General features: G+C 42.4%; 1 protein-coding gene across 3 annotated transcripts in view; it reads right to left on the bottom strand.

Moving 5' to 3' along the window:
* Positions 1 to 22356, bottom strand: part of ANKRD29 (ankyrin repeat domain 29) — a 447476-nt gene extending 425120 nt beyond the window's left edge. For all 3 annotated transcript variants that reach the window (XR_014961577.1, XM_085605755.1, XM_085605754.1), the window contains exon 1: positions 22129 to 22356. Coding sequence is in view for 1 of the 3 variants with exons in the window: in XM_085605754.1 (XP_085461880.1) it covers positions 22129 to 22149 (21 nt within the window). In the remaining 2 variants the exon portion in view is untranslated. The remainder of the gene's footprint in view (positions 1 to 22128) is intronic.
* Between the last annotated feature and the right edge of the window lie 265 nt (positions 22357 to 22621).

Genomic DNA, 22621 nt, shown 5'->3' with positions numbered 1-22621 from the left:
CTCAGCTTCCCACAAAAAGTTCATGCAACCGTAACATTAGAACTCCCCCCATTTTCACTATGTCAGTGGACAATATATTGCAGTGATCTTGTCACTACTTCACAAGTTATAGTGAATACAAAATGTAGCTGCCTGGCTCTACCGTCAACAAAAATGTCTCCCTGCCAGTCAAACAAAGCATCTGTGTTTAAAGCTGGATTCATTATTTACTGACCCTTCTTTCAAAACCTTCAAAGCTTTCTAAAATGGCAGAAGCTCCTTCTCTTTTAATACAGCAAATCTCAGAAACTCCAAGCCTCCATGCATAAGAAGAATTGATGGTTAACTCCAGTTCCAGAGAACATTAAAAACATGACTGTCTCCATCTCCATAATCACAAGGAACAGATTTTTAACAAATTGAAACGTAGGTATGCACAAGTATGTTTATTCTCACACTCTATCCAACACTTCATGTTTGTGCACAGCAACATACACCTCTTCATGTATGCAACAAGTCTTTGACCCTCATCTAATATCTCCCATATCAGACCTACTATGTCCAGCATCCACTCAACCACACACTGTGAACGGACATGCTGGGATTAAAATTGGAACACTTTGCAACCTAATCATGGATAGGACGATCTGTACAAATTGAGAAATGCAATAACAGACCACAACTGTGCCGTTAAAAATACATATTGCTCGTCTGGCCAAGCCATACACCCTCAATTGCCTTCACAGGCCAATGTGGCAATTGAAACCTCAGGAACTTATTTCTCTTTCTTGGGCTGCGGAGTCCAGGTGTAGTGCCTTTGATGCAGCCCAAGATCAGAGTGTGTTAAAACACTCTCAAGGGTTTTTTGGTGAACTGATAACAAGGTAATTTTTAGCACAGTAATGCAATAGCTTTTTTAGCTGTAGACTTAAAAGTGTTTCTAGCTCTGACAGCTATCCCTTTCAAATCACTGTACTATCCTCCAATTTATCAATAAGATATCTACTGCAGTTAACGTCTCTACTTGGTCAACGCCCATTAATATGCCTAATGCTGTTCACATGAAATTCTGCTAAATTTAACTGAATCCATTCAGAAAATGAATATGCTTTAACAATGGTCAAATATGTTCCAAACGATTTGAAGAAAACAGAGTTTAGACAATGCCTCGGTATATTTATCATTTGAGTGGTTTGACGGGGAGTGTTCACGTGCCGTCCGCCACCTAAAGAAAGCTTTGAAGCAGTCTCCTCGAGATAGAGAGTAGGTGGCAAATTATCACTCAGATGAAAAAGGGGTTTTTAAAAAAACTGAAGCAATCACTACAGAAGCAGGCATGGGATGAGCTCATTAAAGCTAGTGAGCTGAGGGACAGTACCTTTTTTGGCAGGTCATAAACAGGCCTTGCTTTTAGGAGCCTATAAGGCCAGTGTTATGACATCACATTACTCCTCAACTGTGGGTCGAACATTTTGAGGGCGTGTTTAACTTTGGTCAGAAAGAAGGGACATCAACCGAGGCAGAATTGACATGGAGTAACACTAAAGTTACCTTCACTTTTGAGGAAGTCTATCAGGGCATCCAAGCATTGTCCCAGAATAAGGCACCAGGGCCCGACGGGATCCCTCTGGCCCTTTTTCAGGATAATATTGAGGTTTGGGGTCCAGTTTTGACTTTGGTATTAAATGCAGCAGCAAGGGAGGGGATTCTGTAATCTTGGTCATCTGTCTCTATAATAGTGGTTTTCAAGAAGGGTGATAAGGACAACCCACAGTGTTACTGCCCCATTTCCCTTATCAACGCAGTTGTTAATGTCCTTGGCAGGGTTTTATTAGCTGGACTATCATCATGGGCTGACATAAACCAGATAATATCAGAGGTGCAGTTCGGTTTCCGCCCTGGTAAATCAACTACCGACCAATGTCTTAACCTCTACTTACTAGTTAATAAATATACGGTAGTCCAATCTGGTGCCCTGTTTTTAGCATTCATGGAACTTACGCCTGCTTTTGATCTGGTGAATCGAAAGAAATGGTGGGGCTTAATTATTTCCTTAGGCGCTGACCCGGATATTGTAATTTTATTGATTAACCTCCATGCCCACACCACAGCAAGGGTTAGACATTCTCATGGGGCGGGCCTTTCAGAACATTTTAAAAGTACAAGGAGTGTTCATCAAGGGTGTAAACTTGCCCCCTTTTTGTTGACTATTTATATAAATAGCCTTGAAGTTGCCCTCTCCTCACTACAGTCTGACTGCAGCCTTGTGGCTGCTACTCTAGGTCGCCACAGGACACCCTATATTTTGTATGTTTATGTAAATATTTTAGCCACAATAGGAGGCAGTTTCTTTGGCCTCTTCTGTAAGCACTACATTTCTGGTAAGCCAGAGTGACGCTCATATACTTGCAGCTCTTACCCAACGAGTATACCCTTTTCGTAGAAACAAACTTTCTGCAGGCCACCTATAGGTCAAGGCAATCAAGACCCGATTGATTCTTGTGTGGATTTATTCCTCCCTGTTTTGTTTTTAACTGGATGTAATCAGGAGTTTTAGTGTTAACTATTTATGGAATTGTAATGAATGTATTTTGTATAATGATTTTATCTTTTATGGTTGTGATTGCATCCAAATAAAGATTAATTTAATTTCATTTTATTTCATTTCAGTGAGTGTAAAAATCTCCCAGTCATCCTTCGTGAAAAACTTGATAGAAATATGTGCACAGTAGTCATTGAACCAATGCAAATGCATGTCCGGTTAGCGTATGAACATGCTCATAAATGAACTAATTGTGTATTAGGCACACTTATAAATTGCTGCCACACATAATTGACTTCAATGCAATGGATCACTGACACAATATTGAAACCAAAAATGTTGTGATCAAGAAATATTGTGTCACAAATATTGATCACAAAAATCTTGTTTTTCTATGCAAAAAATGGTAAGTACAAAGTATTAAAAAATATATCATTTAACACTAATATCGAAATCATCTATACAATAATAGAATTTTTTAATATATAGTTAAAAACAGTAAATATTAAATATTGTAACATATAACATTAATATAATGTAAATTCAGCATTGATACTTACCTACATTGCAATTACATACAACGTATTTACTTTGCAGGTGCATTATGGACATTGTATGCTTCTACAGATGGTCATGTGGTGCATTTGGTTTTAAGGCATTCAAAATTAGCACTAATATCATGCTCAACTGTCAACAAGGCTAAAGAGTAGCCGAAAAGCGTCAGGAAAGAGAGAATGAAATGCTGCCATGTAGAATTGAAATAAAGCTGGTGTTTCATGGATCTGGGCTTTGACATCAAAACCAAAGAGTTGCCTGTGATGGAAGGAGCCCACAGAACAGGTAAGTATCAGCCCCAATCTTTAGCAGCGGGGAAAAATGAAAAGCGGCAACAAGTTCATCCTGCCTGACGCGTTTCGTGCATTACGCACTTTCTCAAAGGCAACGGACTTCAGAGGCAGCATGACATTTTCAGGCACCAATTGTTAAATAATGAAGGTCCCGCTCCAGTGGGCGTGGCCACACCGTGGCACTTGTGGTGCCCGTATTACTTCAGTGAGCTGCCATGCCATTACGTCCAAAAATAAAACCACAGTGGGTTTGTGCAGCCAGGCACCCTTCCTCGTTGCTAAATATCGTCTTCAAACAACCGGCACTGTTCTCCATAACGGAGGCGTCGTTTGGCGTCTCCAATGGTGGCCTGCTCGCAGCCCCAGGGCTCCCCTCCGCGGCTCAGGCAGGCCGCTTGACACCAAAACCAAAGAGTTGCCTGTGATGGAAGGAGCCCACAGAACAGGTAAGTATCAGCCACAATCTTTATTCGAAGCAGCAGTGGGGAAAAATGAAAAGCGGCAACAAGTTCATCCTGCCTGATGCGTTTCGTGCATTACGCACTTTCTCAAAGGCAACAGACTTTCATTTTTCCCCGCTGCTGCTTCGAATAAAGATTGTGGCTGATACTTACTTACCTGTTCTATGGGCTCCTTTCATCACAGGCAACTCTTTGGTTTTGAGATATATATATAGTTATAGTTAGAACCTAGTTTCCATAGGAAAAGCATTTTTTGATTTTAACTTTGGCGTAGTTTAACGACTGATCACGAGAAGAAAAGTCTATCCAAGTCAGCTGCTATCCTGAACGTTTGGGGGTGATTTGTCAAGCCGGGGCTGAGAAAAAAGGGGGGCCCCAAAAAGTGTTTTCTCCATGTTAATTTCCATAGGAATTTTTTTTACAGGCCACAGCCTGAACTGCTGAACGGAATTACACCAAATTTAGCAAAAAGGTAGTGCTTGATTCAGAAAGCGACTTTTTAAAAAAAATGGTGTAAATCCATTCAGTAGTTGCCGAGAAATTTAAAAAATGAAAGTTTCGATATCTGGGGCAGCGGTGGGTTCGCACACCCTCCTGACTACAAGCTTCACTGTGATTGGCTGCCACGACATCGAGCTTCACTGTGATTGGCTGTCAATACTCCAAACCAGGAAGTGTTGGCAGCCATCTTGTGACTCGGTAGAACAGAGTCACAAGAAAACAGTTGAAAAAAGAAGAAAAGGGGGCAGGGTAGAAACAGCCTGTCCCCTAGTCCTGCTCAGGGGGTCCCACAAGGACCCCCAGGCCCAAAATTATTTATTTATTTATTTTAAACATCCGAATGCGCTCTGGGTGCGCGAATCCGGTCGTATTTAATTTTTTTTATAAAATGAAGCAGGGGCTCCCCCACTTCATTTAAATGAGCCTCCGGGTAGGCCAGGTTCCGGGGGCAATCGAAAATTATATTGCGGGGGTCTGTGGGGCCTCTGCTGCCCCAGCGACCGCCACCTCCCCGGGGCTATGTAAATTAGGTGCAGGAGGGCACATGGCCCTTCCGCAGCCCCGGGGGCCGCCACCTCCCCGGGGCTTGTTTTGTAATTGTTGTGGAGCCTCCGAGGCCCCCCCAAGTCCTGGGGATCGCCACCCCGAGGCTTTAATTAAATATGCAGGGGGGGGCTCGCTGGCCTCCCGAAGCCCACCACCTACCCGAGGCTTTGAAAATTGAGGGAGGGGGGCTGCGCGGCCCCCCTCCTGGAGCCCTTCATGGCCCTGGGGACCACCACCATCCAGGGCCAGCTCCTGCAATGTCCCGTGGAGCCAAACCATGGGACATTGTTGTTTGCATTGACAGGGTGGAAGCATGCCTCGCACACTGTCATAGCAAACCCTGGTTTGCTTCGTTGAAGCGAGAGGAGGAAAACCTACTCTTGCTTCAATGAAGCAAAGCAGGATTGCTTTGGGCAAGGGGAGCTGTATGTTAGCAGCTCCCCTTGCCAAAAAGCAATGCCGGTTCCCGCAGGAGGCGGGGAGTCGGTGGGAGTGTGGGGGCATTGGGGCTCCCCCCAGAGTCTCCAATGAAGAGGTCAGGCCCCGGGGGATGGGGTCCCCGGGGCCAGAAGTGGACAAAGGAAGGGGGAACACGCAGCCCCCCTTCCTAATGATTAAAAAAACATTCAATAATTGGGCATGCCCCGGGGGATGGGGTCCTCGGGCGTACATAAATCAATGGAAGGGGACTATTTTGTTTTTTTAGAAAAGTTTGGAGTGGCGATCCCAAGGCGGCCATCAGCATGGCCTTCTAGTGTGAACGCGCTGGGTGCGCGGCTCTAAGCGCGACCCCCTGTGGGAACGCGCTGGGTGCGCAGCTCTCTGCACGGCACCCGAGTAATTCACAGGTCTTTAAAAGACCATTTACCTGTATATGAGACTTTGTTGTGATTTCACCTCTTCTTAGAGGCCCTGCATCTCCACACTGCCTATGACTGGAAGAATCAGCCCTCCTCCCGAAACTTTTATCAGCCTCCCCCGAAATTTTGTCTCTAGTTGTGCCCCTGACAGGCGTACACCGACTCAGCCCACTCCGCTTACGCTTACAGAATTCCGTAGATTCTATCTGCCGTATGTCAATGATCCAGCTGTGGGGCTGGGAATATCTTGCAGACAGGATTCTGGGCCTTTCCCGAGGCTTTGTTTTCAATCCTGACGCTCTGCCGGGGTTGCCACTGGTTGGCAGCCAATTAGAGCCAAGCTTGTGCTCGGGGGTTAGGCTCCGCCAACATATGTACTTATTCAATCACTCCGCCAATCTCCAAGCACTTATAACTTCACAATACACTCTCCTTGCAGTACTCTGATCATCCAGTCTCTACCTATGTACTCATAGAATGACCCAGACAAAGTTACATAACCGAGGTCTTCCCCACTGCCAGAGGTAACATGGTTGCGTGCGCAGTCAACAGCACAATGTAATGTGGTAGGGACCAGGGCCATCATGCATACATAATGAACACACGGACACAGTTAGATAGATAGTGGAACTGGCTACGGGCACACCGCTCGGCCCCTTTTTATTACCAGGGTCACATGACTGTGCTGGATGCCTGTGGGGTGAGTGTAAGCCAGCCTTCAGGGAATGGTTGGTGCTGGAAACAACTACAACAGTGATAATCGGATCACACACAGAGATTCAATTATAAAGGGCCCATGACTTGTGTTGCACTAAGGTAGGGGTACCAGATCTTAAATCACACACAAAAAGATTGTATCGTAAAGGGTCCATGACTTGTGGTGCACTGAGGTAGGGGCACCAGAGATGAGCGTGCTGATGTGAAGAAATTGTTAATGTCCCTTTGGGATATTCCTGCTGCATAAGGTGACATTGTTGCGTCCGGTGTCTAAAGCACGAAAGTCAATCATAAAGGGTCCATGAGTTGTGATGCACAGAGTTAGTGGCACCTTAAGAGCTCAGCGTGTGCGCAGCCAGCGATTATGGCGTGTACTTGCAGGACAGGATTGGATTGGCTATGTGTGAGACCTGCTGACCGCAGTGTAGGCCGGAGTCAGTGGTCAGCAAGGGCCTACAACTACGTGGTGTTGACTTGTGGTGCACTGAGTTAGTGGCAAAAGTGGCGCTCAGTGTGTGCGCAGCCAGCAATGATACGTAGTTCGGGCGGGCTGCACTGAGAGCTATGTTTTTTGCCTAATGAATTCTGCGTCAATAAGGTGGCGGTGACTTGTGGTGCACTGAGTTAGTGGCATCAGAAGCATTCAGTGTGTGCACAGCCAGCGATGATGCGTGGTGTGGGCGGTCCGCACTGGGAGCAATGTCTGGTGCCTACTGAACTGCGTCATCTGCAATCGCGACTCGATCTGAATTGTGAGCCCTGCCAACCGCAGTGTAGGCCAAAGGCAGCGGTCAGCAAGGGCCCACAGCCATGTGGCGTTGACTTGAGCTGCACAGAGGTAGTGGCACCTCAAGCACTCAGCGTGTGCGCAGCCAGCGATGATGCATCGTGCGGGCAGGCCGCAGTGGATGCAATGTCTGTTGCCTACTGGGCTCTGCAATTAATAAATCAAGATTGAATTCGAATTTTGAGCTCTGCTGACTGCAGTGTAGGCGTATGGAACAAAAGATGAAATATGTATGGAATACATAGTCGAAATATGTAGGTTTCAGGGACGTTATAGTTAGTTGCCTATTGGACTCTGAAATTAATGAATCAAGAATGAATTTGAATTGTGAGCCCTGCTGACCGCAATGTAGGCCGGAGGCAGCGGTCAGCAAGGGCCCACACCCATGTGGGGTTTACTTGAGCTGCACAGAGTTAGTGGTACCTGAAGCACTCAGCGTGTGCACAGCCAGCGATGATGCGTGGTCCGGGCGGGCCGCACTGGATGCAATGTCTGTTGCCTACTGGACTGCATCATCTGCAATCGCGACTCTATCTGAATTGTCAGCCCTGCTAACCGCAGTGTAGGCCGGAGGCAGCGGACAGGAAGGCCAACAGCCATGTGGCATTCACTTGAGCTGCACAGAGTTAGGGGTTACTAAAGCACTCAGGGTGTGCGCAGCCAGCGATGATGCGTGGTCCGGGCAGGCCGCACTGGTTGCAATGTCTTTTGCCTAATGAATTCTGCCTTAATAAGGCTATGTGGCAATGACTTATGGTGCACTGAGTTAGTGGCACCGAAGCATTTAGCGTGTGCGCAGCCTGCGATGATGCGTGGTCCGGGCGGGCCACACTGGTAGCAATGTCTTTTGCCTACTGGACTGCGTCATCTGCAATAGTGACTCGATCTGAATTGTGAGCCCTGCTGTCCGCAGTGTAGATGGAAGGCAGTAGTCAGCACAGACATTGAGGAATGCTTTTTGTCACTTCGTCTTGACAAAATCCGAGGACATAGAGTACAATTCTTTCTGCAATTAATAAATCAAGACTGAATTCAAATTGTGAGCCCTGCTGACCGCAGTGTAGGCGTATGGAACAAAAGATGAAATATGTTGGAATATATTGTCGAAATATGTAGGTTTCAGGGACGTTATAGTTAGTTGTCTACTGGACTCTGAAATTAATGTATCAAGACTCACTTTTAACTGTGAGCCCTGATGACCGCAGTGTAGGCCGGAGGCAGCGGTCAGCAAGGGCCCACAGCCACATGGTGTTGACTGGAGCTGCACAGAGTTAGTGGTACCTGAAGCACTCAGCGTGTGTGCAGCCAGTGATGATGCGTGGTCCGGGCAGGCCGCATTGGAGGCAATGTCTGTTGCTTACTGGACTGCGTCATCTGCAATTGCGACTCTATATCAATTTTCAGCCCTGCTAACCGCAGTGTAGGCCCGAGGCAGCGGACAGGAAGGGCCAACAGCCACGTGGCGTTCATTGAGTTGCACAGAGTTAGGGGTACCTGAAGCACTCAGCGTGTGCGCAGCCAGCGATGATGCGTGGTTCGAGTGGGCCGCACAGGTAGCAATGTCTTTTGCCTAATGAATTTTGCCTTAATAAGGCTACATGGCGATGACTTATGGTGAACTGAGTTAGCGGCACCTGAAGCATTCAGCAATGATGAGTGGTCCTGGCGGGCCGCACTGGGAGCAATGTCTCTTGCCTACTGGACTGCGTCATCTGCAATTGCAACTTGATCTGAATTGTGAGCCCTGCTGTCCGCAGTGTACATCGAAGGCAGTAGTCTGTACAGACATAACTCTGCGGTGCTGTGCCGCTGGGTTTGCAGGGGGCCTGTGTCGAGTAGGCCGGCGGTCACAGCGGCGGCCTCGTAGCAAGGTGAGGGCCGCCGCTCTGGCAGATGCGTTGGCCTTCCCAGAAGTGAACCACGCCCAGAGCCCCGGCCTATTTATTCACACTCCTACGCTGGAGTGGCGTACGTTGGACCAGCCGACTACGGTTCCGCTTGCAGGGGGAAACACAGCTACATGACCGAAATCTTCCCCACTGCCTGAAGTAACATGGTTGCGTCCACTGGCCACAACAGCACAAGCACCAGCAGTATATGTACACATGGAGAGGTCTGTGATCTGCATAGTGAGGTCTGTCCAGCACATTACCGCTACAATTGGCATTGTGTGCATTGTTATTGATGGGGGACTTGCCTCCTTCACACATACTTGGTTCCCACGTCTCCCAACATTCAGCTATTGTGTGGGTGAGGGGCCATGCCGTTTTGGGAAGGTCCACTGTTCTGCACTGCCTCAGTGGTAGTAGGGGGGGGTCGGAGAGGGAGGTCCTGGGGGTGGTCGGTGGGTGTTGTGGCCTTCTTGGGTGTAGGAGCTGCTTGGTCAGTAGCTCTATGACATGTGTTGGTCTTCCGATGTGGTTCTGGGCTGGGCTCCCTTTCATACTGTAGGTAGTCGTCCTGCTTCACATCAGTAAAAGGCAGATGTTAAATTCCTACTGCTAACGCGGCTTATCGCCTGTTTTTGGATCGCATCGCAGATTTTGCTGGTTGTTGAAAATATCGGGAAGTGGTGTTTTCATGGGTTTTTTTGCACTGCAACGCCTATTCTGCATATCATTAGCGTTAGTTATCGCTCTCATTGGTGGCAATGTTTTTTTGAGGAAGCTATCGCTGGAAAACTGGCTATATCTGCAGTTTTCACCAGGTTGAGAATGGGATGATAATTCTTTTGCTGCAGTAAAGTCCCGATAGCTCAGCAATAAGTTCTTGAGAATACACCCTATCATTTTTTTCGTGCGGATTCGTGCACCCAGCCACTTTTTTAAAAAAAAAGTAATAATTTTTGGGCCCTGGGGCTTTTTGTGGGATCCCCTGAGCAGGCCTAGGGGGTCAGGGTGTTTGTACTCTGCCCACTTTTCACGTTTTTTGTTCATCTTTTTTCTTGTGATTCACATGTAGCTACAACAAAGTCCTAATAAACACCAGGGCTCGTTTTAGAGTCACCCTATAACCCAACAGTTGGGACTTATCGCCGAGTTTTCGGCAGTTTAGTGCAGCAAAAGTGGCGAAAGAATTATCGCCCCATTCTTAATTGGTGCACACTGCTACATTGCCCACAGGCTGACGGTACCAACACAGCGGACAATCAACATCATTACGTACACAAAGCTGCTGGCTGTGCTGCACCTGTTGGCCTCTGGTATCTTCCAACTAACAACTGCGAGAGTCGAAGAAGTCTTACAGCCAGCCCTATTAATCTTCCTCACACGTCTTGGATGCATGTCTACAAAAGCAACTTAGGGCCCCTGCATCCGCACCACCCGCTCGTCCCAATTTGTAGTATTCCTGCACAACCAACCCCAACCCCAGCTGTTTCTTGATGCCTCTGTGCTCCAGATCCAAGATTGTAGTCACTGAAATGGGGGTGTGCCAGGTCATGAAGTCTAGTGGAAAATCAGTACTTTATTAGAAAAACATAAATTAACAACACAAAAATATCAAACAACGAGTGACATTGCCAACAGGGAACATCAACTTGTGGATCGAAATAACTGTAGATTGTCCTGGAAATCCCAAAAGTCCGTATTTAGAAACCTGTTGGACAAATGAAGATAATGGTCAAGCGTTAATATGGTCACAAACGTAATATGGTACAATGTATTGCACTTGGACAAACCGGAATGCTTACAGGTATGATCAATCCTGCACAAAAAGACCGTAACAGAAGTTTGTGTGGTCCTAACCTTCGAAGGAAAGAAACGGAACTTTACAACCACACAAACTTCTGTTACAGTCTCATTATGCAGGATTTATCACACCTGTAAGCATCAGGGTTCGTTTCAGCTTGATACACATGCATGTTCACTTCACCTAAACTGCGCAGAAACAACTGGAGACCAAGCAAGGGAACCATGCCATAGCATCCTTCATGCACGTGTTGGGGGCATCTGACTGCACACATGTGCTACTTGTGCCCCCTGCCGACCCTGCGCCCAATCACCGCAACAGAAGCCACACGCATTCCAACAATGTGCAGACAAAACTGGACCACCGGGCCTGTACACTTATGTTGTCGCAAACTTCATAGGCATGTGCATGATTCTTACATCTTTTGCAAGCATCCCAGCCCTGGTCCCCAGACCAGTCCGCCGCCCAGCGATGACTGTCCGACCCTATGCACCCAGACCTCAATGCTCACCTGCCGCCACCGGCATGTCTCCAAGATGGCCCACCACATGCCGGAGCAACCTCCTCAGCCGTCGCTGGATTCTGCAGCACAGGCCCCAGCACATCCTGCTGCACCGCGCCAAGGAGTCATGTCTGTACAGCCATCTACCTTTGGCGTACACGCGGTCCAGCCGAGCTCACAATTCAAATTGGGTCTTAAATTCCAGGATAGCGTATCGAGACCACGCATCATCGCAGGCTGCACACCCGCTCAGCTCTGGTGGCACTAACTCAGTGCAGCTCAAGTCATCGCCACGTGGCAGGAGGCCTGTGTTGGCCAAAATTCCTTGGCTGCCACCAACTCTGTGCACCTCAAGTCATCGTCACGTGGCAGGAGGCCAGTGTCCGGCAAAGTGCTTCAGCTGCCACCATCTCTGTGCTCCTCAACTCATCGCGATGTTGTGGGTGGCCTGTGTTGGTCAAAGTGCCTCGGCTGCCACCAACATAATAAGCACACGGATACACCCAGATAGAGAGTGGAAATGGCGTCGAGCACGTGCGCCCGGCCCTTTTTATTGGCAGGGTCACATGTCCTGTGACGCATGTGCTGCATGGGTGTGGTGTGGGTGTAAAGCAGCTGTGAGGGAGTGGTTGTGGCATGCTGACAACTAGACATGTGATCAGCAGATCACTACATGGAAGACCTGGGACATGTAGCGTTGTAGTTCCCTTCCTGTAAGCGTAAGCGGAGTGGGCTGGCTGAAACGAACATCCTTCACGACTTTACCAATATTGCGGTTTGAATTCGCACACCCAGCGAGATAGGTACACGATTTCTCCCTCAAAAAATGTATATTAATATTTAAGAAAACAGAAGACATTATATTATTTTAAGAACAAAAACTATTTTTTAGATATTAAAGTTACTAAATATCACCCCAAAAAATCTAAATTACTGAAAAAACCATAGCTTTAATGAACATTATAATTCGAAATTAGCATTTAAAAAACCTTTGAAATTCACTGAAAAAGCCATAGGTTTCAGGCATGTTATAGTTAGAAATTAGCATTTAAAAAACCTTAGAAATTCACTGACAAAACCACAGGTTTCAGGGACGTTATAGTTAGTTTGACATTTCACTCGTACAAAACCAGAGAAATTCCCCCTTTATAGTTAGTTCAGCTAACTATAACTCGCGCCCTCGCAATGCACTGCTGATGACGTCACAAATTACATCATTCATGACATGTTCAGTGACATCACTGATGCCATCACTGATGACATCTCAAATGACATCACTGATGAGATATATATATATATATACATATATATGATATATATATAATTAATAAATGTAACAAATAAACTGCAAACAAATGCAAAATATTTCTAATGCAATTATCGTAAACAGTAAACAATATATAAAAACACTTTTTACTACCAATATGCCACAAATACATACATTTCTATCTTTACAAATATAAAATTAAATACATAAACACATAATAATATTAAATATGTAAACAATACTAAAAAAAATATTTAACTAGAATAATAAATGTACTATTCACACTCCAGTATGAGCAATAGCAGGGAAAGCATTGGACACCGAAAGGGTTCTATTCCCACTCTAGTGGGTGCAACAGTAAGGGAAGCGTAGGCTGCAGAGAGGTAAAATTTACTATGCCCACTCCACTGTGTGCAACAGGTGAGAAAGCATTGGACGCAGGAGGAGTATCATTTACTAATCCCACTCCAGTGTGTGCAACAGTAGGGAAAGCATTGGACTCAGGAGGGGTTAAATTTACTATTCCCTCTCCACTGTGTGTAACAGTGGAGAAAGCATCGGACTCAGGAGGGGTACAATTTACTATTCCCACTACAGTGTGTGCAACAATAAGGAAAGCGTAAGACTCAAGAGGGGTGGAATTTACTATACCCACTTCAGTGTGTGCAAAAGTGGGGAAATCGTTGGACACAGGAAAGGTTAAATTAACTATTCCCACACCAGTCGGTGCAACAGTAGGGAAAGCCTTGGACTCAGGAAGGGTAGAATTTACTATTCCCACTCCAGCCAGTGCAACGGTAGGAAAATTGTTGGACTCAGGGGGGGTTAAATGTACTATTCCCAAACCAGTCAATGCAACAGTAGGTAAGCGTTGGACCCAGGAGGGGTAATATTTATTATTCCCACTCCACTGTGTGGAACAGTGGGGGAAGCGTTGGACTCAGGAGGGCTAAAATGTGCTATTCCCACTCCAGTGTGTGCAACAGTAGAGAAAGTGTTGGACTCCGGAGGGGTAACATTTGCTATTCCCACTCCAGTGTGTGCATCAGTAGGGAAAGCTTTGGACTCAGAAGAGGTTACATTTACTATTCCTACGCCAGTCAGTGAGGCAGTAAGTAAAGTGTTGGATGCAGGAGGTGTAAAATTTACTATTACAACTCCAGGAAGCAACAGTATGGAAAGCGTTAGACTCAAAATGAGTAAAATTTACTCCACTTCAAACAAATAGCATATGTTAAGAACTCTATTAAATACCCCAAATTATAAAATTCTAAATATAAAAAATAAATGTTTTAATTTTAACAAATATAAAACTTAACTTAAATATTACAATTCTAATAATTATTATCAATTAACATAAATATTATTAATATAATTAAAACACCACACTATATTCCCACCAACATAACAGCCAGCAATTGAAATAGAGGTTACATTTACTATTCCCACTCCAGTGTATGCAACAGTAGGGAAAGTGTTGGACTCAGGAAGGGTAGAATCTACTATTCCCACTCCAGTCAGTGCAACAGTAGGGAAATTGCTGGACTCAGGAGGGGTTAAATGTACTATTTCCACACCAGTTGAATCAACAGTAGATAAGCGTTGGACTCAGGACGGATAACATTTGTTATTCCCACTCTTGATCGTGCAACAGTAGGGAAAGGGAGGGTTTACATTTACTATTCCCTCACCAGTTGATGCAACAGTAGGTAAGCGTTAGACTCAGAAGGAATAACATTTGTTTTTCCCACTCCTGTTCGTGCAACAGTAGGGAAAGTGTTGGAATCAGGAGGGGTAACATTTACTAGTCCCACTCCAGGTGGTGCAACAATATGGAAAGTGTTAGACTCAAAAGGGGTAACATTTACTATTACCACTACATTCACTGGTACAGTACAAAGAGTGTACTCCACTTCAAACAAATACCATATGTTAACAACTCTATTAAATACCCAAAAATATAAAATTCAAAATGTAAAAATTAAATGTTTTGATTTTAACAAAAATAAAAAATAATATAAATAGTTCAATTTGAATAATTATTATCAATTAACAAAAATATTATTAATATAAATAAAACACCACACTATATTTCCACAAATATAACTGCCAGCAATTGAAATGTAAAAGAAATCAAAAAGTATGACACAATTAGCACATTAAGTAATAAAGAAAGTTTTAAATAAATTAATATTTTTTTTATTTATGATTACTTAAATAACTTTCCCCATTCCTCTACAAACTAAAAACACACACCTAAAATATAACTTAACAAATATGATAAGTTCACAGTGAACATAATTATCAATTAAGTAATTAATATTAAAGTAATAATTATCAATAAATATTTCTTAATTAACTTTCTACCCTTTACCCCTAAAAACAACCCACACCTGAGATACAATGTAAAAAATATCTTAATTACACAATATACATAATTATCAATTGAATAATTATTAATAATTTACATTACTAAATTACAATTAATTTAGATCCCACCCTGTATCCCTACATATCCCACAAGCCCCACCTAAAATATAATTTAAAAAATAAATCAATTACCCAATTTACATAATTATCAATCGAATAATTAAGAAAAATTAAAAACTTAATTAATTAATTATAATGTATTTACTTCCCACCATATACCCCTCCAAAAACCATAGCCCACTACAACACTTAAAATTACAATAAACAATTAAATAAATTAAAAAACAACTAGAAATGTACAAACTATATTAAAAAACATTAACAATATTTATACAAACAATTTAAAACATATGCAAGTAAAACATATACTAAAAATGCATAGAAATAATTAACAAATAATATTAGTTACAACAATATTTTTGTAAATGATATTACCAACATAGATATTTTTAGTATCGATATTTACAACATAGATATTTCTGTAAATGATATTAACAACATAGATATTTTTGACATTGATAGTACTTACCTCAGAAAATCGATGTTCTTGTCCACGATATTCCTGCATCGTGATATTTGTGGATCACGATAATAAAAACTCTATATTTCTGCATCTTGATATTTTTTACTCAATATTTTGTCCAAATACCAATTTAATATATTTTTACTCTGATGTTAGGATGAACAAATATACATAATTCCTACGATTATTCATTTGTCAAACTGAAGATAAATTCAGGTCAAACCTTGTGCGTTCTGACCAATAAATATAAATAAACATATATGAACTGACCAGGCCATAAAGGAGGCCATAAAATACAACAGTACATATGGATACCACTTCAGGAAACGATATATATTCAAACTGTGCACTACTTAACTCCTCAAATCCAGTTGCTGAGATTCACTTTAAAAACCAAGCATTGGGAAAGTAAAGGGTCTGGTTATTGCTCTGTTGCCCTAGAATGAATATCTCAAAATGAATCACCATATTGGCCTACAACAGTATAGAAGATGCGACTAAGGCCCCTTTGCTGAAGAGACTGTATTAGCAGAGGTAAACTGTACCCTCAAACATGAGTAATATGAAAAGTGGTCTGGTCACAACGTTTGTGCTTTAAGAGATGACATTAAAAGATATACACAATAAAATATAGAATAGGAGGTGCTTTTTTAAACTGCCTTTAATTGCCTTACTCAGTGTGTACAATCAGTGTAAGCTATTTTATTTTGTTGATGGAACACTGGCAAAACACTGTACTCAAGAATAATGAATTCATTAATGTGGCAATTAAATGCTGTTGGTAGGAAGTTGGGTATTGTGCCTGTGCTGTATTGGTTACAGCTGGCAAGTGAATTAAGCAAGTGAAAAATAAATACAGCCAAATTTGTTATTAGTGAATTCTACAAGTTTACAAAATGGGCTAAGGATACTGTGAATCATGGCACATGAACTGAGGTGCTATAATTTTGAAGGTAACAACTAAAGTGGGATAGACTGCAAAGTTGTATCTGATGTATTACAAATAATTTAAAAGGAAATAAGAAATGTAAATTGTTTTGCTAATGATTTATTTTACTTGTAGCAATTGTGAACATGCTACAGACAGACTGGTTATAAAGAAGCATGTTTCTTTTTCAATGTTATCATTATAATGTAATTTCACAAATATGCATATCTCTATCAATCTATATATCTATGTAGCCACTCTGTAGTTATAATTGGGTTACCAGAGATACTAATTCCTCATATTTTTGTCCCTTGATAACTTTGTGCCTGTTTGACAAATCTTTGCAAAACTTGCAGACTTATTGCACCCGTCACACTGGTGAACAATTGAAAGTTTGGCGGCGTTTGATCAAAGGCTTGCAAAGACAAAAGGGCAGTCCCAAAACACAGTTGCACTCTAATGCATTTTTCATAGACATTTGTATTTCATGTAGCAACAAAACAGCTTAACGAATTGTATTGAAATTTCACAGCAATGCACATTACACTATGTAGATGTTTCTTTTTGCACTTGCAAGTGATGTTATGAAGTGGTTATGAAGTTACAAGGGTCAATCACTTAGTGGTAGCTGTGTAGCACAATATTACTAAAAGTAGCAAGGAAGCCCGAAAAATAGACTAGACTGAATATGTAAAGTTTCAGATATACTACATGAACAACTGAAAGAGCCACTTATGGTCACATGGTAATGGAAACCGATAAGCAAATACATAACAAACAGAACACATCTTAATCGACATAGGTTGTCTTTGTTTGCTCTCTGGCTCACATAATAAAACTGTGCTGAACAAGCCAAACAAAAACAATGTTCCTTATGTACCCCTGTGCAACAATTAAACAGTGACTTAGCAGTGAGCTACACAAACTACTATTTGGACATGATAATTGGCCAAAAGGAAACAAATATTATTCTCATTTTTTATAACAACAGTAATGATTGTCTTTCATTGACTTTGGGCTTTATATATAGCACAATACTGCTAAAGGTAGCAAGGAAGCCCAAAAAATAAACTAGACTGCATATGTCAAGTTTAAGAATTACTACATGAATAACTATAAGAAATGTATTATGATTATGCAAACCAAAAAAACTAATATAACAAATACAATGGATAAAAATAAAGAAATCGCATTAAAGGCCTCATGAAGACTTTGGTGGTCGTTCAGTGGGTAGCCACCCCAGTGCCCCGCTGCAAGACTTCAAAAGCCATTCGCACACAACCCACCAGATTAGGAGCTCAATCTTGGTTTGGCAAGAGATGCTTTGGCGGACCCACAGCAGTGCTTTTCTAAGGCTCATATCTGAGCACCAGCTAGAGACATGCTTAAACAACTAATTTCAATATTTACTAAAATCCCAACTCAATGGTGAAGTCAAGGTTTTATGAAATATTAAGGAAAAGTAACTTTTAGAAAGTTACCTTTTTCTTGCCTGAAGGTCCTATATGCTAAATTGCATTATCCCTCCAACTGTAGCCCAGGTAGTGAATAGCCACTAATGAGATGTGGAGACTATCCCCAGAGCACAGACAAAGGCTTGGGTGTGGGAATGTGTTTTTGCTCCTCTGGCAGGAAGACCAGTTGGGGTGAACCAGGAACTTCAGTTACTTCTAAGGGGCCAACTGAATACTCCCATTTTATCCTACCACTCAGGCAGGCACCAAACACAGTGTGAGGGAAGGTAAAGAATGCCCCCAAAACTAGTTTGGAGTGATCATAGAAGAGTGGATCGCTCTTTTCCCTGGCCACATCCCTGGGCAGACACAAAGGCTCTGCACAAAGGGAGAGGGATTTCTCAATCTTGGATCTGGACAGTGAGAGGCACAGTGGGATTGTTTGCAGTAGGGCAAATAGGAACTGCTACAAAGGTGGGTATCATTTACTCAGGGAACTTTCACCCCATTGGTGAGGGAGGGACCAGGAGTCACCCCCACCCACAAGCTACTGCCAGACATAATTGTGGTAAATGTGGTATCCAATGGCTCGTTCTTCTGAACACTCTGGACCTTTGGAAGAACAGAATAAGGAATTCTCCTGTTGATTGAGACATGTGAGGAGACCTGAAGGGCTAGATCTGCTCCGATGTATATACCACTTGCAAGGAAGTGGATTTCAAGGATGAGTTGGTTGGCTTCCTGTGTAAGCTACAGGACCATAACAGGTTGCAAGAGACGTTTCTCTGTATCAATTGGACCTGACATGGACTCTGTTGGTGGCCTGTGCTGAAGTGCTGTTCCTGAAGTACTGGTACCCTTGGCTGTGCCTAACTATACATCTCCTATCACCTCTGAAAATCTGGGGACTTAGAAAATGTTTTAACTTCAAGGCCTCCAGAGGAGCGAGTTAACCATGCGACTCTGATTTGCCCAAGGCTTTAACTTGCTGGGCTGAAGAAAGTTGCGAAATATTGGTGCTCTCAATTTTGCAACTTGGACACCTATGCGCCTCGTACTACTAGATTAACTCATAATTTGCCTGTCCTGTAAACATCCAAATTTCACAATCAGGACGTTGATATATCGCATAAATAATTCCGCGATAAGGCCTTAATTATCAGGTTTAATTACAACCGAGACGCCCCGCAGCGATACTCTTTTTTTAGGACTTGCGGTGCTAACACGGCCTTTGCCATACCATTATATAGAGATGATCCTTTAGACATCTGCGAAATACAGATACCGATTAAAAGAACATATATATCGTGATCCTCCATTAACAGTGTACATCATTGATTAAGATCAACTCAACTGATCTCAGGGGTCATCTTTACAATACTTAATAGTCCTGAAGATGGTCTCATCGATGACTACATAAGAGACCGAAACGTCGACCTCAGACACTTTTTCTAAAATTCATCTATATAAAGAAAAGTGTAAATAAATGTGACATTGAAGGACCATTGAATTACACTGTATCTCCTTCTGTTACATTGTTTATGTATATGTATAGTACCCATACAACTACTTTGAAAAATATAAAATAATTTTTTCTTTATACACCCGTGTCTACATATCTTTTGACTCAAAGTATTCAATTGTGATTGTTGAAAAATGAAATTTAAGAAGTAATTCGCTAATAAGCAATTGATAAATGCTTAAACTGTATTAGGTATTTGGAATTATATGACTGTGTATTCTGAATAAATCCCTTGTCGGCACCCTTACCCATCCATTTAATTTTGCCCAGGCCCACAAGGGTAGATTGGGTTTCCCCATTGCATTGAAACAGACTCATAATGAGGCTCTTAGTTCGAAGGTAAAACCCGCTACTAGGTTGAAACTGGTTTGTGTATCTGATCTGTTCTTCTTCGAGGTCAGCTTTAAGTCATTCCTAGGCCCCGGTCTACTGCAACCAGCTGACATTTATTAGCACATAATGTTTTTAGGAGCCATTTTTACTTACATCTGCAAGTATTCATGTCTCGTTACCCTTATTGAATTTTTATAATTTGGTGTAATTGTGTTCATTATTCTCATTCTCTACTTTTATAAATTGGAGTTTGATTTTTATTGTGCTGTGTTTTCAAATATATAAATGTTTTGGCACTTCTAAATGCTTTGTACATGTTCTCTAAGTTGAGCCAGTCTCTGTGCATTCTCTAGCAGGGTTTGAACCGAAGTGTACATTTCTGAAACTTTAATTGGACCTAATAAGATAGTGACTAATTACTTGTGATGGACAGCCATCCACCCCAATTGATAATCCACCTTCTCACACTGGGCAACACTACTGGACTGATCAACATGAAACGAAAACAGAGACTGCGAGATAGATTAATCTAGAATTTCAGGTCCATGTTTGGTGTCATTCTATCCTGGGGAGTTTGAATGTGAAATGCTATTTTGAGGACTTCTCAAAGGTTTGCCCCCATTTGAGCAATCCATTCAAAACCTTCAAAGTAGAATTTAGGTGCATGTATACATCAAGAAATGCTTCATGCTGATTTCACAACCGAGTCACTGCTAAAGATTAAAAAAAAACATTTTTTGTGAACTCATCTATAACACTAGTGCTACTGATGACTCAGTGTGTGTGTGTGTGTCTGTGCGTACATTTTTATGCATGTTTTACATTGTTATATGATATTCTATAAAATATTCTACTCTAGAACAGACCTTAAATATGATAAGGTCTCCTCCCCTTCAACTAACAGGACATGAGGGATGTGGACTTTTTCCATATTAAGGGATCACATAAACTCACTAACAGAACATCTACTTTTTTCCTTGAGAGGCAGAAACAAGATGGATTAAAAACTCCCTCAGGATGTGTCAGTAAGACACTAATATGGGGCAGTATTGCGTAAAATGAGCTCTGGGGCAGCTAGAGCTTTGAGCTGACTGGTGTCTTAAATGGTTTAAGAGCACAAGCAGCACGATTTCCTCATCTTAGAAAATGGTGAATGGTTGCTTGTCACAGGAACTTTAAAAGCTGCTTTTGCTGGAATCATAGCACTTTTTGTTGACATTTCTAAAATAAACAACTGAATAAAACACAACAGCATACACAGAGCAACATACAACATACCACCACAATTAAACCATAACAGGGCACATGACAGCAAAACAGTCAAAAGAGAATGCAACACAAACACGGCAGTATATCAAACTCACATTGCAATAATGCAGCACAAAAAAAATGAACACATCACCAACACAACAGACTGCTGCACAGCAAATATACACAAACATTCTTGTCACACATTACCAACTCCATCCAGAATCCTGTTTTCATAATACAGCAATTAAAGATGTTTAGAGCAAACAGTACCTTAATAGCAACAGTCAAAAATGTTTTGTGACCCCAGCCATGATTGATAGCATTTTATGTTACTGTCAGTGAATGCAGCTCCCATTAGGGAACGCTTTGATATAGTAGGGTTTAAGATAGTCTGTTTGCAATGCCGATTCTAAATGCAGAGATTTCAATAGAGACTGAAAAAAGACTGACCATGCATGCTAGAGTCAACTTACACTAATACGATTATTAAAATGCGACAAGCACATTCAATAAATAAGATAGCTAATAAGGGGTTCGGGGGTTCCGGAAAGTGGGATCAACATCAACATTTATCAGGAAGGTGCATACATTACATGACATAATATTGAGTCTAACATCAAATAGCAATTGTTCTCTGCTTTCACCCTGCGGGTGTTTTGGGAAAAGGTATAAACGATGTATAGTTTTGTAAGGGATCAGATTCATTTATTGCCCTTAATGCAGGAAGTGCTATCATAGCATGCTAGCCACCGCTCCATCATTTCTGGAATGTAAAATATATTTTGAATAAGAACCCCGTATAACCCGAATAGCATACAAACTGACCGTTCACTAAAAAACCTGACAACTAAAGTAGGCTAGGTTGCTGCTCACTAAAAGCCCATGCTGTCTCGAGACGGAGGCCTGTGCTTCTAACCTACACTGCTAAGAATGGTACCTTTCATTCAATTGGCTGCACGCGCTGAAAAGCAAAACAAACATGCTTACCTTGAACGACATTTTGCACATCGCAGCGCCGTCTCATTCCCAGTCAGGATGCAGTAGAAATGTGCTGGATGCCGTCCTCGGCTGCTTCCTGTCCCCTTCCACTTTAATAAAGTGTGTAAATCCAGGGCGGTTTTTGCAGCGTGGCGCTACCATCCGCAGGATGCTGCCAGCCAAGCCTCTTACTAGCAGTAAGTGCAGCAGCAGCAGCCGCAGAACCAGGAGCTGCATTACAGCTCCCGAGGGAACTCCCTGACTCTCGCGCTCAATACATATGCAAACAGAACATGCACAGCAGCACACGTGCAAATGTACTGCCCACCACATAATAGCGTTACAAATTATACAGGTAGGCACAAATAAGCATATTGTGCAGGCACAAAATTGTTGTTTTATTTTTTATTTTTTTATTCTATATATCGTTATGCAAAGAAAACACACTTAAGATTTTTATTATTTAAATTAAACTTAACAACAGTAAACATAAACATTTGAA

This window comes from Triturus cristatus, chromosome 5_1, assembly GCF_964204655.1.
Source record: "Triturus cristatus chromosome 5_1, aTriCri1.1, whole genome shotgun sequence".
NCBI lineage: Eukaryota > Metazoa > Chordata > Amphibia > Caudata > Salamandridae > Triturus > Triturus cristatus.
Note: the sequence above shows the minus strand (reverse complement) of the source record. Positions and strands in the feature narration are given on the sequence as shown.